The sequence below is a fragment of the Austrofundulus limnaeus genome, unplaced genomic scaffold (genome assembly GCF_001266775.1).
Source record: "Austrofundulus limnaeus strain Quisiro unplaced genomic scaffold, Austrofundulus_limnaeus-1.0 Scaffold310, whole genome shotgun sequence".
NCBI classification, from domain to species: domain Eukaryota; kingdom Metazoa; phylum Chordata; class Actinopteri; order Cyprinodontiformes; family Rivulidae; genus Austrofundulus; species Austrofundulus limnaeus.
Genome location: NW_013952712.1, coordinates 304,518 through 323,167, shown reverse-complemented (window position 1 = coordinate 323,167; position 18,650 = coordinate 304,518). Strand labels below are relative to the sequence as shown.

The window sequence follows — 18,650 nt, the reverse complement described above, 5'->3', positions numbered from 1 at the left end:
CTTTTATTTAAGATTTAAGTTTTTTTATATCAAAGGTCTTCATGGCTCAGCAGCAGAAGCATAAATATTACTGATAATAAAGCTGATGATAAGGTTGAAAAAAATCTAAGTTTGATTATGAAATGAAATTAAATCTCTGACAGTGATCATTACACAGTGTGGCTCTAATTCCTCACTTCACCATCTGTGTCGCAGTTTCCCGTCTCCAAAATGAGCGTACGCATGGGTCAGAGCTGGCGTGAGGCACCGCACATTTTCACGTCAAATTTGGATTTTATAAATCACAACCTTGGCGTAAAAAGTGGCGTACGCAAGTTTCTGGGCTCAAATTRTGCGTACGCCAGTTTTATAAAACCGACCCCAGGTCACAAAAACAAGCATTTCAGTGGAATCAAAGGTTCAGAAAGACAGCGTAGATTTTCAGTTTTCGTTTTTTAAAAAAAATTCTACTAATGGGCGAGCACAGCGGTGGTAACATCATGCTGTRGTACTGGTGTGTTGCACAAAGTAGTGCTGATTTTGAGGGAAAAAGAGCTAAAATCCAAAAAAATAAATAATTTTTTTAGCTGTGTTGTTGTCTTTTTAAGCTTTTATTAATTCATTGTATGAATTTGTGTAGCAAAGACAGAATTTTTAGTAGAATTAGAATTTGATGTTATAAACCTGCATTTTGAATAACCACTCAGAGACAACTGATGTGACGCAGCCTCTTCGACTCGATGAATTTGTTTTTTTCCCTTATAAAACTCATTAAATGGCTTAATTTGAAGGTACTTTGAGACTATGAACATRTTTAAAAATTTCACAGTAGAACGATCACAAAAAAATTATAAAAAAAAACAATCACATTTGTTTCCTTTCATTAGAACTTGTCACGGTTTAGCTTTTTTGATATTTTGGGAAAAAAATATTGTTCTTTATGCTATGATAAAAAAATACAATACTGTAATTCTCCCCTTTCTCTCTTTTGATAACAAAAACCCTCCTCTTTAGTACACGTCATCAAGTCACAAACAATACAAGGATGAGTAATAATTAAAAAACTTGTAGGTTTAAGTCAGGGTTAAATAATGACCTTCTGAAGGCTGTCGGCTCAGACAACTCTGATCCACCTGCTTATTATGGGCTGCGCAGATCAGAAATGATCTGCTAATGAGCAACTTCTACATCAAGCAGCGATGTGGTGTGTGTGGTATAGTAGGCTTCGATGCTATCGCAGTGAGTCAAGGAATGGTGCTTTACAATAAGTTACATTAAGATAATACATTGAGATCGCAGGCAGAGACAGACAGAGGTCGATTCCACTTCATGTGCGATGGAGTTTCTAGGAATTTACTCTTTTTGTCTCATCTTCTCTCCATCTCCCTAAAAGCAGAGACAAGTTTAATGTGTAAGAGTGAAAACACAGTTTTTAAAGTGTATTTGTCGATGGATTAGAACTCACCTCCCACCTGCCACATCACATCAGCTAGACCATCTCATACTGATTGGCTGTGATGATCCGGGACAGACAGCACGCCAGCAACATTCCAATCAGCTGAAAACATTAAGACTCATTTAAGCTGATCTTTATTGGTATTCCAACTAAATGTGTTACTTCGTTTAAGCTTACAATAAAACTCCTCAAAATTCTTACCTGCGAGAAGGCGATTCCAAATGTGACTCCAGCAATAATGGCCATATTGGTTTCCATGAACGAAGTGACCAAGTCAAAGCAGCCCTGAAACACAGGGGGCCACATTAGTCTGCAGAGGATACAGGGACATGGTATATGTGCAAATAAGTTGCAAGATGGAAATGTGGGAGAGTGTCTGAGGCAGCAGTTAGAGTTTGGCGAGAGCAGGGGGTTTGAAAATTGATGGTAAAAGTGCTGTGTCATGGTAGTACTGGTACTACTGGATACTGGTTTTGGTATCAGGCCTGATACCAACATTACCAAACCAAAAAACATGAGCACATCACACCAGTCCTGCATTCTCTTTATTGGCCTTCTGTCTCTGCCAGAATCCAACACAAGATTGGTCAGCTAACAAAATAGTGCATACATGGCAATACCCTTCTCTGGTTTTAGGGATTTTTAGTTATTTATTTCTGTAGTTTTTATGACTTTAAAGATGTAGCACTAGAATCCATTGTTATTACTATTTTTACAAGTACTCGTACAAAATGCCCCGATACTCGAGACCGATACCAATACTGATTTCCAATACCGGATTCAATATTGTGTCACTACTCCATTGCACGTGTCACAGTTTTCATTTCAAGTGAAAAGTTTGTCAGTTCCATGTTTATGAAATTTATACAAGTTAAAAGAAAATGTTATTTTTTTTTATCTATTTTAAAATGTTGCAACAGTATATATCAGGGCTAATCAACTAAATTGTTCAGKGGGCCACAGTTACTGAAAGCCAACAGCTCAGGAGCCGGATATCCCCGGGGGAGGGGTGGGGGGTGTTGTCCATTAAAAGGTAGATGAAACATTGCATTATGTAACAGAACAGGTATTATTATCTTTTACCCTTTTAATTTGTTTATTCTGTTGCATAGAATCAAAAAAATTAAATTTACAATTAATTCAAAATTTATTTTTATATTAAATTGAGTAAAAAAAAATTTTCATTGTGGGGGCTAGACAGAAGTCGCCCGTGGGCTGGGTGCGGCCCATGGGATGCCAGTTGAATAGCCCTGCTATTTATCATGCTGCATATTTGATTTGAACCAGTCAGAGGGGCTGCAGGCCAATGAGGAAGGAGAGTAACCTTGTTCTAAATAAATAAAATGTTTTTAAAGTTATTGTATAATGTTTAAGTTCTAACTCAGTATTTGGCATAGGTACTCAGTATAGGTGAATATCCAAACTGAAGTATCTCGGTTTGAGTAAACGTGGCATTGAGACCCCCCTAGTTTAAAGTGTCATATGCCTAACTGGTGAGGTTTATTGATTACTGAGCAGCAGGCTGGTGGGAAAAAGAAAAACAGAAAACAGAGTGTAAAGCCCACCTGGTGGTAGACTTTGTTCGGAGCTACAGTTGCATTGCGGAGATCTTCTGGGTTGCAGTCAGAGGCGTTAAAGCAGCAGCTGGCAGGGATTCCGTTGGAGGGATAATACACGCTGGCAAACCAACTGGTGTAGTTATAAACTCCACAGCAACGCAGCTAAAACAAAAAAAAAGATAATAATTGAGTGGACGGCTGAATTAATAGAACATCAGAATTGATGGTAAAGTCTGTTTCTTTGTAGTTTTGGCTGTAAAACAGAGGGGTAGTGAGTAACTAATAATGTTTTCAATCGATTAAACTGGGCACAGCCGACCAGTGTTGCCTTTAAAGTGCCTGTGACAACACATTTTTGTTAAATGCATTTTTGGAAAGACAACTGCAAAAATAAGTCATGCTGCTGAGATGAACGGTTGTTGAGATATTTGCATGTGAAGTGACACATAGTGTCACATGAAGTGAGTTCAAATATTATTGTTTCAATAAACAAAGACCAGGGAGTTCACTTTCTTTAAGAGTTCCCMTTTTATGTCACTTCCTGTTTTACTTTGGCTGAGATCAATTTAAAAGAAAATATGCGAGCTATGTGCCAAATGTGTAAAGAAAATAAAGTTTCTTAATTTTTTTTTGTATTTGAAGGATGTGCATGTCACAGGAACTTTAGGCGAGAGGATCGCAGCTACACCTCTTAGTGTTGAATTGACATTTTCTCTCTGTGCATGCRTGTGTTTTCTCCTGGTACTCCGGTTTCAACAACTAAAATGCATCACAAGGTCATGTGACCAGTGCCCACTTTAGTTGTTTCATTTAATGAAAAACTAATTAAAAAACACACAAATCCAGATTTAACTGTTTCCAAACTCAAGTTGTTGGGAGACTTTCTATATGTGAGAACGTGTTTGTTTATAATCCTCTGACCTTGTGTTGCAGGTTATCCACAGCGCGGCTCGCCTCGTCCTCAGCATTGTAGTTCAGGACAGCATCGTTGTAAGTCCTGCGAAAGGTTCCCTTTATCTGCACCATGCACAATGTAAAGGCCTAATTAATCAACTCCAACKTATTTAGCCTTTGTGCAAAACAAAATAAAAAAGTAGTACTGTAAGTAAGTAGTAAGTGATACTGACCTCATGGCGAAACACAAAGCCAGAGATCCCCGCCACTAACTCGGCGAGGAAGACGAGCGACAGAAACATGGCATACTATAAAAACAAAAGGGACATTTTCATTGTTTGCATAAAAAAGCCTCTGCCCCAGGTGAGAATCATTTGCATATAACCACACACATGCTCAAACACTTCACCACCATTAACTGAACTAAGTGTCCTGCAACTTCTACTAGATTTCTCATCCCTCTGTACAGGACAGAGGTCAGTCRTTATTCTTTGTACTGCGTGTCCTGAGGCTAATTAATCAACATCTAGAACATTTCCTGCAACAGAACGGTCTCTCACCAGCTTCAGCATCCATGGGCTTCCTCTGCAGGTGGCGAAGCATCCGAACAGGCCAAAAACGATGATGACGGTTCCGGTGCCGATGAGGACGTACGGAGCATTGGTGGAGTTGTCAGCTATCAGAGAGATGTATGGGCCCAGCATCAGCTTCCCCCACACTCCAACGGCAAGCAGGATGGCTCCTGTTATCTAAATGGGGGGGGGGGGGTAGAGCAACAAGAGACAAGAATGAAAGCAGGGAAGAGACCCTTTTATCTTTGCACTTGTGCATTATTTCAACAGATGTGTCATTTTTTTCTAAAAAAAAAGAAAAAGAGAGGGAAAAGGATCAAGGTGGAACAAAAAGGAGAGCAATTAGCGTAAGGAGGAGGAGCTGGAAGACAGAAGACACGAAATCATCTGGAGTACGAGGTGCCAATCATCTGCTTTATGAATGCGCCGCGCAGAGAGAGACGGATGAAAAGGAAGGGGGACCAAATCAAAGGCGTGCTTTGATCCGAGGCGAGACGCTTCCTCCTGTTGCGCYTCTTTTAGCATTTCAAATGAGCACCGCGGATAAAAGAGCGCGTTGTTTGAGGCAGCTGAAGCRGTGTGTGCCTCAGCTGGGTTTGTCTTGCCGGCGCTGGGTAGAGCGCGGGGCGGTAAACGGCTGCTGATGATCTGACTCCGGCGAGGGCCAAGCTCATCCTTCTGCGAGGCCTTCTGATTACAGAARGAACACTCTGTGCTGTTAGGACTTTCTTTTTAACTATTAGTCCCTGACAAAAAAAAGGAAACAGGATTGAAAAATAGTAATTAAATTTTCTTGCATGCACTGCACATTTGCCTCTGCGAATGTACTTCTATGTTGCTCCTTTTGGCAAGGTTTGCAAATAAAAACTGGGCAAAGGTTCTTTGCTATAAAACACAGCAAGCCTCTGGTTTGTCTGTAGTTTCACTGCTGCTTTATTCTAATGCATTTGTCTAAAGCCTTTAAACAAAGCCTCTAAAATCTATGTAAAACTGTCCTGTAAACAGACTTTTGCACATCAGTTTTATATCCACATCATGGACGAAAAAACAAAAAAACTCGGCAGTGGCTGACAGAGACAGACTGGATAAAAGACAGTTATGGGAGAAAGAATGAAGCACAATAAAATCTTTAAAAGACCAGTTTAAACCTGTAACTCACATTTTGATTAATCATTAAAAGGTTAATGTGGGCAAATGATTATCAAGAGACAGGAAAACAATTTTCAAAACCTAACTTTAGTGTCAGTTTTCATTTAAATTTAAGCGTAAGCTAAGAAAAAACAAGTATAAGTATAAGTTGTAGGTGCTATGGCGAGAAAGCTCACGCTGTTTATTTTCAGACTGATCACACAGAGCTGAGGAAGTTATTTTAAAGTGTTCTCTGACGAACTGATTTCTGAATCCTTGTTTGTTTCTGTAAATGTTCTGATTTCGCATCAGTGTAATATTCCTCAAACTTGGGTGCAACACATTGAAAATAAAGGAATGAGCATCATCCACTGCCTTGCATGCTAAAACATGAAACAAAGATCTTTTAGAGATCTGTTGGCACAGTGTTTTCAAAGTGGTTGCCACATCACCCTGGGGGGGTGGGGGGTGGGGGGGGGCACCAGAGGACACTAGTGGGGCTTCAGCTTGAGGGTAAATACGAAAAAAATAAGAAAAATCAATCTAAGGAAAATCTGGTTTTCAATCATTATTTTAAAATATAATTTATAATAATATACTGAAATGTTATCTGCCATGCTCATCTTTCTTATTGGTTGCTTCCCTCCTCAAGCAAGCATAGTAAGCTCTGAATGGACAAGTTTCTGACAAGAAAAAGACAGAAAGAACCGACCAGACAATTCTTATGCTAAGCAAAAATGTAATAGTRAATAGAAGTGAGAAAAACATACTAAAAACTTATATGTTTCTTTACAAATTTTGTAGCATTGTTTGTGGTGTGGGGGGTTTGGGTGTCCCAGCGAAAATGCTGTTTGGGGGGTCATGGCATGGAAAAGATTGTGAACTCCTGTGTTAGCGCTCAATATATTGACAGGGAATAAGAATAGAATAGAATAGCCTTTATTGTCCCGTCGAGTGGAAATTCAGGTGTCATGTGTCAGGTGTCCATAAGGCTCAGCTTGCGCCACACCAAAGTTTAGCTCAGTGTCCTTAAGGCCGACTGAGTTATAGCTGTTTTTGTGTTTGCTGATGCTGATTGGCTGTAGCGGCCATCTTGAATAGGGTTGACTCAGTTCAGATGACGTACATCAAATAGTGATGATTGGAGCTTTTCGTTCAAATCGGTCAGTTTGTTCAGAAGAATTTTTTTGCTAACAAACAGATAAACGAATACACATATTGTACACTCAGAGACAAGCAGTTACACTAATGTTCACATTTCATGCCAGCGGGTGATAAAAAGACAGATAAACTGCTTTTGCAGTTGATAACAGACAATAAATGATCAGTTCTGTGTGCTGAACATGTAAAAATCTTGAGCATTCATACAGCAGCTGTGCTTTTCCTTATTTTCTGTCATATTTGAAATCTTAGAATGATGAATGTTCACGCTGAAATGAAAAAAACTAAATCTACACATGTATTTTAAGTCTATGACAACTTCTTTAATATCTGTCAGACTGATTCTATGGGAGAAGGGTGCATTTCAATGGAACCTTACAGTTTAAAGACTAATACATGTTATTTTGGTTCTTCTGCTGGTATTAAAAATGAAATGATGCCTTTTTTATTTTACACAGGATGCCCTTCTTAATGCCACTTGAGCTCGAACCTGCAGCTTCACAATTACAAGACCACAGCACTGACCACTGAGCTTACGCAGCCCCCTTAAAGCATGGATTAAATAAAACATAAATATAAAGGACTTTGATTTAAGGAATCACATTCTGCAACAAGCCAACACATTCTTTCCTATCGAAAGAGATATATTGTGCCCGAGGAGTCCAGCTCACTAGCAGTGAGTCCTGCCTCTCCACAGGCTTTCGGAAAATGTTTGATGAATAGAGAGCAGGCTTTTAGGAAGYGGGGGGCCTTTAGGAAACAGCTTCTTTTAGTTATTAGATGAACAAAAGACTTACATAAATGGAAAAAGGAAGAAAGAATGTGAATAACACAAAGCTACCGTGTTGGAGTCTTAGAAATAAAATATAGACCGGGGTATGAGCACGACATATGAATGATATCCTTGAACCAGTCACAGCTATGTTTAATAATAATAATGCTCAAATTCATGCCCACAAGCCTCTCTGGACTTTTCTAAATGCAGAGATGGCAGCAAAGATGTTGCTATGTGATGACGTCAACACTTAATGTGGAGGAGACTGCAAAGGCTGAAAACCGCTAATGAATATGAAGTGTCATGAGTGATTTTGTTGGTAAATGTCACAATGCCCCAGAAAAAAAATCCCAACATGGAGTCAGAATGTCTACCAGTGTCATAAAAACATACTAATCTGTGAAGATAACGTCTCTTTAGGAGGGTAATCTTGTGTCCTACTTTTGCCGTAGAGATAAATAAGAAATGTGATTGCTGCCAGATTGCAAGGCTGTCGAAACATGAAACAGTTTTCCCTTTAAATAAATGTCCCAGCTGTCAATCTTTGAATCCTTTGTAACTAAAATTTGCGATATGACACCTTTTCGTTTCTGRCAGGCTTGTTTTCATAGACTATTTGTCATTTGCAAATCAGTAAAGATCAACTGCCTGTTGTAGTGGCCTCTCTCTAAAGCTCAGCAGCAKTTCTGTGTAATGACTGAAGAACACACAGTTCCTTTATCCCATCCTAGATGACAACACGACACATTCTGAACAGTTTGCTTCCCACCTGTTTTCCCATCAACCTGTAGGGGAAAGATTTATTGTGTTGTTTTGTTTCCTCCTGGAAAGGATGGAAAGCCATTCGATGTGATGCTGATCATTCACCGGCGAAAGGTTGGCCCTGATTCACTCATGTCTTCCTGATCGGTGGAAACCTGCATCGCCTGCAAGTTTTGTGTACACGTGTATGAGCCAATGGCTGTATTCTCGTTTCACACTGGTTTTAGATTTGTTGTGTCACAATACTGTGCTGGCTTGTCTATTCAAAAAAACGAGAAGAAAAGATGTTTGAAAGATTTCTCACTGGGAATGTTATGGTAAATATGACCTTGTTGTCCTTGAGTTATGGATAAAAAACCTTTTTTCTTCCTCTCAAGACTTGACTTGTGATTTTGTTCTGTGTTTAGCATCCTGTTTGAATGGGAGTTTCATTGTTGTCGGCCCTATAGACCAGTGGTTCCTAAACCTTTCAGTTTTTGACCCACAAGATCACAGTAGCAGGGACCTACGCCTTCAACCATTTTTCATTGATAAACATTGGTACTAGGTCAAATATGCAAGGGCATAGTAACTATATTCATTATCTATTTTTAAGTATACTCACCTCACTGTTTTYTAACAACTAAGACAAAAAATGTTGTTATTGGTCATTCTAAAATGTAAGAGGTAATTCAATCRTTAAAGCAGGTGTGTTGGAGCAGAGAAACAAGTAAATGTGCAGCATAGAGCCTCTTGAGCACCAGGATTGCCCACCACCCCTGATCTAAACCTTCATCTGAATCTTGGAACAATACCAGCGTCCTTGTTTACTGGTTCCAGTCTGGTTCCAAAMATACATCATGACAGCTTCTGTGAATCAGGTCCTGCTGGCTTTAATTCCCAACAACAAGAGAAGGTGGGGACACTTGGTCTATAATATTAACAGTCATCCCATGCAGTCATAAAATCCATTCTGCACAACTTCAGCAGAACTTGGTAAACCTTGAAATAAACACAGAGGTCCAATCTAGGCTAAAGTCTAGCTGTCTGACAATTTTATAAAGTATATTATTTTGAGATTTGATTGAACCTTCATAGATGTCCTTCATAGCTTCCAGCTTCCCACACAGCCTCTGCACTTCATTAGCAATCAGCACACCTACTGATATCTGAACTGTTCGCTACAGTAACTCTATATGCTCCTGTTTTTCTATGTAACAAGATTTTTTATAAGGGCCCGTAGCATTTTGTTTAACATTTGCATGCTGTAAATTCTGCTGTTAAAAAGCATTTCCCAAATGTTCCCAGTGTTCTCTCTAGTGCACCCTGAAGGTTATYCAAAATATCTCAATTTTACAAGAAAAAATGATTTAAATTTCTTTGTTTATCCTGATGCTTTGAAAGATCATCTCCGTGCTTCGTTTCATGATTAAACAAAACAAAAAACATGATATAGTGAACACTGGAAGCTGAGCAAGAATTTAATGATCTCTAAACTGGCTTTGAAATCCCATGTTAGGACACCCTCAGCGGACTCAGTCGTTTGTTCAAACGTGACAAAAAGAACATCTGTTCTCAGGCCAGGGTTATAGGGTTTGTATCTCTCAAGAGAAATTTTAAATATTGCTGATTTTATGCTTTTTGTTCCACATACTTGCCCCTTCATTCTAGTCTGGCAGAAAACTTTTCATTTCTTCACACATAGGCTACACTGCAACATGGTGTTCCTCAGCAGGCTTAAAGTTACCATGAAGCACTGCAGTGTTTTTAGCCTGCTTCTCCTGTGGACACAAAGAAACCCAATGGGATAAATTAGGAAAGTAAAAATGAACTAATATGTTGCATTCTCAATCGTTTTGAACATAAAGGTCCAATGCACCTTTATGTTAACGCCATACTCTTTTCAGCCCAAACGAACCAAAGGACTGCAGGCTGATGATTCAGTTTATCATTAATGATTTCTAATGTTTCTATAAACAGTAAATGTATCAGCCAGGACAGTTTGTCATGTCAGGCTTGCTTCTGATTACAATCTACTCACTGCCTTACATCATCAACAGGCAAAATATCTGCGCTACAAACAGCTGCTGCATACAAAAAAGTCATTTTTATCATTGCTCAAATCCTACTTATAATGCCACTGAGGGTTTTAAGTTGGAGGAGACCAAAGAAAAATTCAGAGTACACGTCTGAAGCACTTTGACAGAGCCTAGCTTGTCCCCTCTGGAGGCCCACAACTCCTTATTGACACTCAGCCCCACATGTTTTGTTTGAAATTCAATACCCAGCTGGCCGCCGTGGTAACGACGCAGAGTTTAAAACAGGTCATCCTCCCCCCATCCTTTTTTTTAGCCTAATAAAGAGCCAGAAGGTGCAATGAAAAAAATATGCTCGCGGGGACACCAAGCCGACACCACCACCTGCTCCGCATTCCTGTGCGCCCCACTCTGAGTTTCTGCATGTCCGTTTGGTGACACACTTCCTCTAGCTTGAGACTTTATTTGCCACGACAAGCTGCTGACATTGAAACCGACACATCTCTACCACTATCGAACCGAGCGCCTGAGCTCTCTCTCTCTCTCTYGCTGTCCCCAAGCTTCGCCCTCGAGGGGTCGAAGAGACTCACATTGAGGGGGGACACGTCTGCACTCGGACCRCCTGAAACCTGACGCTGTAGATGTCAGGCAGATCATCTAATCTCGACTAAATATAAAATCTCATGACAGATATGCAGCAATCTTAATTTAGGGGCTAATCTCAGTTTATTAACTTTTAATTTCTGTAAGATTAGCATTCATTTGCATTTCTTCAAATAAAAGTACCGAAGCTTGGATTGCTTAAAGTTTAATTTTTAGAYACAAAGAGCGTATCCCAAACATTTAAAACCTAAAATCAGCCAAACATYGCATTTCACTGGACTAATTTTCCACCTCTTTTGAACAGTTGCATGGTCATGTTAAACGGTAATCTAATAAATAAACAAAGCTGAACTCTGACATAAAACCCAAAGAAAAGTGGATGAGATTTGGAGAAATATTTCYATTATTTACTTCACCTCAGAATAATTCAAGCCCAGATTTGATTTGAGCAGCTGAGGCAACCCCTTGTTAATCACAGTCAGGCAGAACATTTTCAACAAAACGAGTGTTTTCTCAAGCAGCTTGCTTTGAATAATGAACTCCACTTTGTTTTATTCAAAATTAGAATGATAGTTTGCTTAAGACTTATAAAAATCTGATGAAAATGTAATTGGTTAACTTTTAGAGTCAGCATCATTCAAGATGGCCGCCACAGCCGATCGTCCATAAAATGACTTTTTATTTTACAGACACCGAGTAATAATTTTGAGTTGTAGTAGCCGAGTGTCATCATCAACACGTGCTCTTGTAAGGATCTGGGGTTATGTTAGTTTATTGTTTATTTTCCTTTCTGTGCCTTGTACTGTGTCTCTTTGCTCCTTGTGCCGGGTTACCTTCTCACCTGATCCTTGTTGTCTCGGTGTGTCTTATTTCCCTTTGTTAGTTTTCACCCCTTAAATTTTGTTTCTTGTCTTCTCTTCATTTCATTGTGCTTCCCAAGCSAGTGTTGTTTTGTTCGTGCTCCTAGCATTGCCTTTCATTTATTTTTGTAAGTGCCTGWCTTGCAGGCTTTCGGGAAATCATGGCCCTTGGTACCCCACATCTCTTCTGAGGCTTCCTGTTCCCTGACCTGCGGGTCACATCAGCTGGGTTGGGTCTGGTTACCTGAACCCACCCTCACAATCCGTTTCATGTTTCTGGTGGGTCCTCAGCTCCTGTTCCTGCTGGGCCTTTGGCACCTGCTCCTCCGAAGCATGGTGGCCTCTCAGCTGCCTACCATCATCCATCGCCTGCATTCGCCATTGAGTTCCCTCTCTAACAACCTCTTCTGGGTCCCCATCGTCTCTTGCAACTTCTTCAGAGTCCCTGTCTGCTGCAACCTCCGCTGTTCCCCATCATTCCCTGTTGCCTCTTCAGCTTCAGTTCCAGTGCTAAAGGTTCTTAGCTTTGCTGATAATATAGTGTCAGATCTCACAGAGAAGATAATGGAGATCACAGCCGACTATCCAACACTGAAAAAGTTTATCATTCATGCTGGAGCGGATCATGTCATGAGGATTTTAATCATCTGCTAAACAAAATCCAGAGCCTCGAGATGGAGGTATACATCAGCAGACCCGTCCCCACAATTCAAGTTGGTGATGAAAAATTTAGTAGACTGTTGGCTCTTAATAAGTGGCTTTAAAATATATGTTCTGAGAAGTCTGTGAACTTTATCGACAAATTCAATATTTTCTGGGAGCAAAGACATTTGTTTAGGGCAGATGCACTGACTTTGAATCGGTCTGGTGCTGAGTTGTTGACATCAGACATGACCTATAGATGAAACAAGCTCCTGCTGAAGACAACAGGAGAATATTCAGATGATATGACAGGTTCAGATGAATAACAAGGAGACTTCTGCAGAATTGGAACCAAGACTGAACGCCCACCTCAACCAGAACTACAAGGGTAGTTTCCCCAAACTGCAACTGGAGAACAACTGAATCCACCCCCACCCCAAACTGTCAACTGAGAAGAATGTAAAACCTACTCCCAGATGGAGAAGAACATACAAAGACTACATTAAAGATATATCGGAAAGAGACAAATATCATTTGGAAAAGTGTACAGATCTGAAGGAAGTTTGGAAAAGTTTTTATAATTACTGGACGGAGGAGGAGTTAGAAGGATGGAAAGTTTAGCTTCTCCTCCCCTCAGCTCCTACCACACCTGTTGTCTCTTCCCAGGTGTGTCTCATTTTGCTTCATTAGTTTCACCCTTTAAACTCTGTCTTTTCTTCTTTTCCCTGTCAGTTCATTGTGCTTCCCAAGCCAGTCTTGTTTAGTCTTCTCTTGTGCGCCTAGCATTGCCTTTCAGTTATTTTTGTAAGTGACCATTTTTTGCTGCCTTGCCAGCCCCTTTATTTTGTAATAAATCATTTGTGCTTTTTTATTATTTTTTTTTTTAGGATTTTTTGCTTTCATCCTGGTTTTAACCACTGCAAAACATGACAACCCTAAGCACTAATATATCACACAAAGTCTTTGTTTGAAATGTTGCCATTATTGAAGTCAAACCTCTTAGCAAAAATATCTCACAATTCCCTACACGCAGATCTTAATAAATCTTTCTGAAAATATTTCTTAGTTGAGCATACAACTGATTAACTTCTGGAGTCAGTTCAACATGGCTCACACAATCAACTGACTTTATCAAACACAAAAAGGGCTTTAAATCAGTCAGTTTTGAAGATACTGAGCTAAAAGTTGGTGGCTACAGAAATTAATTTTTTAATGAAAAGGATTCTATGGGAAAAACAAAAATATCACATTGTTAAAAGCCTGCAAAACTCTTATTCTAATTTCATTTTAACCATTAAATATAACTACTTTTAAATTGGAAAGAAATATAAAAAAGAAATGTTCTTAAATTGACTAATGCTGGAAATGGATCTGTTTGTGCTTATAATTGGGGAAAGAAAACATTCAGGTCTGTCGATAAGAAGCAAACTAAATATAAAAACCTTGAAAAAAGTATATTAAAAATCAGAAATTTTATTTTTTTATATTAGGCCTAGTATAAATCTAGTTTTCATTAGAAAAATCTAAATAAAATCTTTATTCACATATTTTTTATGTCATCATATAACAGTAACAGGCAATATTTTGATCAATACTAAAGATAAATTTTCTTATTAGATGTGGTTAAATGATGTTACATTCCACCACTGAGGCTGCAGGGTCCCTTTAAATATCTACAGCAACCCCCACAAAACGCACAAAATCTGATGAGAAAAATGATTTTAATCCGGGCCTGTCTGTCACAAAGACCGGGCCTTTCTCAGTGCTCTTTATCATGAGATGTTAACATCCTCCACTTCACTGACTMCAACCATGATGATGCTCCGTGTGGTCCACGCACTGACTGACGCCCAGCTGCCAAAATTAACTGTAACCTTAAACCCCCCGTTATATAAGCTGCGATGAAGTTTATAAATATGAAAGCTAAACGCAGCGGCGTTGAGTGGTCCCAGTCCACCATTTTATCAATGAAACCACACGAATCCGTCGATGATGCTGGCACCGTCCAACCCTTTCATCAACAAAAACACAGCAGCTCCATACGCGGAGCGATACACGCGCGGCCGCCATCCTTCTCTCTGCGGGGCGGCTGTTCGAAAGCAATAAAAACAGGAGGATACCTACCCAAAACACGAAAGAGTAAACGATGAGGAGCGTTTTAAGGCAGGTGATGACCGGTTTGGTCTCCATTGTGAACCTTGGTTAGAGCCGCTGTGGTGATAATGGGAGCGGACAGGAGGAGGGAGAAAAAAAGGGCAGAAACGTCTCTCTGCGTCGCGGAGCGTTACTGCGCACTTCAGTGATGCGGCCGCACGGCGTCGCTGTTTTCCCGCTGGTTAAACGACAAAAAATAAAAAATAAAAATAAAAAAATAAATAAAAAATAGAATAAAAAACCCCACTGACATCAAATGCTCACCGTTATAAAAGAGTACAGGAGCCTCACGAACAAGTTGCGCGCGTCAGACGCGCACATGTGTGGATGTATCAAATCAACCACAGTGTGCGTRAATTTACGCACACGTTTGACCTGGCACGAGAATGTGTTTACCTCCAAACTCTGTGAGGACACTACCACATTTAACCTCAGACAACATGTAACGCACATTAAAAACCTCACTCTAACGAAAAGGTAAAGTTTCTTAGACGTAAACACGTGACGTCAGTGACCGCACACCTGCGAGGCGCACTGACAGCTGAGGCGCGTATTGAGAAGACAACTGGTGTCAGATCAGCAAATTAATTCAGAACAACTTGCCTGTGATGATTTCTCAGGTCGACAAGGTGCAGAAATTGACAGAAATAGCTGCGTAAAGTTGTGCGTAATTGTGGAATACCAGCTATGGCGCTGATGGATTACACCACCAGAAGAATAATTGGGAGGCACACAGACGAAATACCGAACAAGTATTTCACTTTCATCCCTGAGCCGAGACTCTGTGACTCATCAAAAATAACCATTTATTAAATAAAAATCTACGTTTTACCAAACCCAAACACACAGAGGCAAGTCTGATGCCCGCTCAGTTTCACGTAGATGGGATGCACAAATTAAATGTTGCATACTCACGGTTTCATACATCTGGACTTATTTATGCAGTTTTCTTGATTTAAGCGTATGAAATGTTTCAGTGGGACATCCACACAACTTTGTACATGAGGCCCCAGGTGATCAAATGACCARCCTGCCTTTCACAGCAGTCCCCTCGTTTAATTTTCCATTTGGCACATGATGAGAAYAAAGCAATAAAACAAAAGGCACAGATGCTTTTGGTTCCAAAATTCATCTCACTKTTAGAGGATGAGATGATGCAGGCTGGTAAAATTGTGTCTTAATATTTTTCCAACATATTGCAGATGCATTTGTTTACACGTTGGCTCTTGCTTCATTCCTTTAATTGTACAATTTGTTCAAACAAGTCAAGTTAAAAGGTTTTCTCAAATAACATAAGCATGGTTTCCACTTTCCAGTGAGAATTATGTTTCTTTTATTCAAAAACCAAACAAATCCACAGGTCATCAGCTACATTCTTTTAGTCGTGACATTATTAAAAGTGAAAAAACAAACAAACAAAAAACTTAATTATTCACAAGACAGACAGTAGTGCTAAAATTCAAGTGTTCAGTCAGTGTTAATACAGAACCAAACATTTAAAGTGCTCAAAACAGACATGTCCTTACGTCAGAGCAGATCTGTTAATGAGACAAACATTTATGGGGAAAATTCACATATCAGCTAATTTTAATACCTTCATTTGAAAAATCACTTGCAGTTAAATTTTCTTACAGAAAACACTAACTGCAAAGTTAGTGTGTTTGTGGGTTTTAGAGACAATTTAAAGACTTTGATAGTAAAATTCATGCCTATAATCCTTAAAGTGAGCTAATCTGTGTCTCTGTTGTGATGACATTGTTTGCAGCTGTTTTAARTATTTCTGAAGCATTTCACATCTCAAAATGCCATTTTTGCATTTATAAACTTATTTCCCGGTGTCCATCAGTTGTAAATGGACCTGTAGCTCAGTGTTGTAAACATGTTATTCCTCTTTTCCACTCAATGTCTCAAAAACATAAAAATTAAAAATACTGGTAATCACAAATTCTCAAAATTAAAGCCTCACAAAAACTGTTAAACTGTTTGCTTTTTTTATTTTGTTACTTTTACAACAAATGTTTGTTGTATTTGAAATGTTCACCTTAATAAGCTTCAGAGCAGCAGCAGTTGGATGATTGACAGGTCTGCTCACACGTTTGGKTTAACGGGGGAATGTTAAAAAACTGGAATGAAGTTGATAAGACTTTTCATCATGTCTCTCGAAGGCACCGGTCTGCTGATCCCTGATGTGCTGCCTGACTCACAGAATGAACTTCCTCAAAGCCTAGAGTCCACCGGCAGCTGCTCTTTATACGGACCCAAACTCAGCCATCCAGGCTTCGTATTTCTCCAGATCTGCAGCAGAGACAGATTTGGAGATCTTCTTCAGAGTCAGAGTGAAGTCCTCCATGGTCACAGGCATCTGCAGCTCATCTTTGGACAGGGCTCGGATCTCCTCTGGGCTCAGGCCTTGGATCCGCCGACGCATCGCCATCATGGATGCATCTCTGATGCAGAGGCAGAGATGGAGAGAAGAGTGTTAGTCATCATCATAACAGCACAGTATTTCTGCCTTTTTCAATTCCCTGCTCTGAAAAAAAGGTGCAGCTGCTGATATGATGTAATACTGCTGGCTAAAGTCTGTCTGTGGATGAAATACTCAAAAGACAATGCAGCAACGCGAGTCAGAAAAAGAACAAGAGTCTCCACGTGACTGTAGTAAAATAATAATGAAAAAATGAAATACTGCGACATAACGCTCAATACTAGTCTTTGTATTCAGTAAGCAGCATATTATAATCAAGATGAAAGATGAGAATACTTTCTCCAAAAGATCACCCTGAATGTGTATCTGAGTTTGTAAATAAGCCAAAATGTGAAGTTATCCAAAGTCTGTGCAAAGATAAAATTGAATTAAATGTTGCTGATACTCAGTGTTGGTTATCATGTAGTCAAGTACTTGTTAGCAAAATATTCTTTAAAAGTGAATAATCTACAACTGTGCAGAGATCTGATTGATGTGTACATTTTGAACACATCATTTTAAATAATGAGGTTAATAAAAAAATCCGATGAAAGATGCTGAATCTGAATATGATGCAGTGCAGAGAGGCCATCTACACTTATGTGTGTCAACTGGAACACAACGCTGGAGGCAAAACAACTGTCCCTGCTGCAGAAACAATCTGATGCCTGAGACAGAATCCAACCACTGCAAGGCTCCAGACAAGCTCACAGGTTGTCTGAAGCCATATTATGTCTCTGACCAGATGGTGCAAGCTCAATATTCTTTTATTTCTTAAAAAAATATTACTGTATTTTAAAACTGAGTGAGCAGGTCTGTCAGTGGGCTGAAGAGGGTGCTGTAATACTGATCATTTATGACTAATAAAAATACAACAAAAACATGAACAGATGTATAATTATTGATGCCATTTAATGCATCTCTAGTTGAAAATGTAAAAAAAGCCATTTGCATTCATGTTATCTGACTGTTTCGTGTGAAAAAATAAACTCTGTGTAGCAGAATTGTTTTAGTTCAAGAACTGTGGAAAAGTCTTAAGCTACTATTTTCTATGTAGAGTCTGGAGATGAGAAAAAAGGTGCAAAAAATGACTGAAACATAAAAAATGGTTCATTGCCTCATTTCTCTTTTTTATGCTTGAATGATTATATATGACAACATAGAAATAAGTAGCAAAACAAACATTTGACACGAAATGACTGAAAACAAAAAAAAAAGACCTTCAAAAAGCCTGGAAGCCTGTGGGCCAGAACAGAAAAGTCTGGCTCTTTAGGATGAGAAAACAAAGAAATGAGGGATGGATCAAGACTTTTGAGCAGAACTGTACAGAAGAAATGTAAATAGAAAACATGTCTCTGTTTTACTGCAGAACAAAAACTGTAATTTAATCCAGTCATTACAGCTGAAGCACTTTTTAGATTTCTGACTTCCTGTTTCACTACCTGTCAGACAGACAGATTTAGCTCCAGTTTGACTTGATGTTTTATAACAAGTAGAAATTAGGATTAGATCTTTGAAACATATTTACAAATAGAGACTAAACCAATAGTGACCTTTTTCCTAAAGAAACACACACACACACACACACACACACACACACACACACACACACACACACACACACAC

General features: G+C 39.3%; 2 protein-coding genes across 3 annotated transcripts in view; both read right to left on the bottom strand.

The window, feature by feature from the left end:
• Nucleotides 1–571: 571 nt before the first annotated feature.
• tspan7 (tetraspanin 7) lies at nucleotides 572–14,683 on the bottom strand. 2 transcript variants are annotated; one of them, XM_014021904.1, is made up of 8 exons: nucleotides 14,531–14,683; nucleotides 4,449–4,637; nucleotides 4,122–4,196; nucleotides 3,916–4,011; nucleotides 3,001–3,156; nucleotides 1,637–1,720; nucleotides 1,452–1,537; nucleotides 572–1,365 (listed from the first exon to the last, which is right to left on the bottom strand). In XM_014021904.1, exons 1-7 carry the CDS (start codon nucleotides 14,594–14,596, stop codon nucleotides 1,469–1,471), a joined length of 735 nt encoding a protein of 244 aa, XP_013877358.1. In that variant the 5' UTR covers nucleotides 14,597–14,683; the 3' UTR covers nucleotides 572–1,365; nucleotides 1,452–1,468. The 2 variants fall into 2 exon arrangements, with proteins under 2 accessions (XP_013877358.1, XP_013877357.1); XM_014021903.1 differs by having other exon boundaries at nucleotides 1,445–1,537; nucleotides 14,531–14,682.
• A 1,179-nt stretch (nucleotides 14,684–15,862) lies between these two features.
• katnal1 (katanin p60 subunit A-like 1) overlaps nucleotides 15,863–18,650 on the bottom strand; it is a gene marked incomplete in the record, with an annotated part of 16,907 nt that continues 14,119 nt past the window's right edge. The window contains 1 exon segment of the mRNA XM_014021902.1: nucleotides 15,863–17,007. Coding sequence (XP_013877356.1) covers nucleotides 16,809–17,007 — 199 coding nt within the window.

Bases quoted from the DNA above. Each gene is read 5' to 3' on its own strand.
- tspan7 (XM_014021904.1), bottom strand. From the start codon at position 14,596: ATGGAGACCAAACCGGTCATCACCTGCCTTAAAACGCTCCTCATCGTT. The intron at 1,721-3,000 runs GTGGGCTTTACA...CCTGTGTTTCAG, and splicing joins CGAACAAAGTCTACCACCAG to GGCTGCTTTGACTTGGTCAC. The intron at 1,538-1,636 runs GTAAGAATTTTG...TAATGTTTTCAG, and splicing joins TTGGAATCGCCTTCTCGCAG to CTGATTGGAATGTTGCTGGC.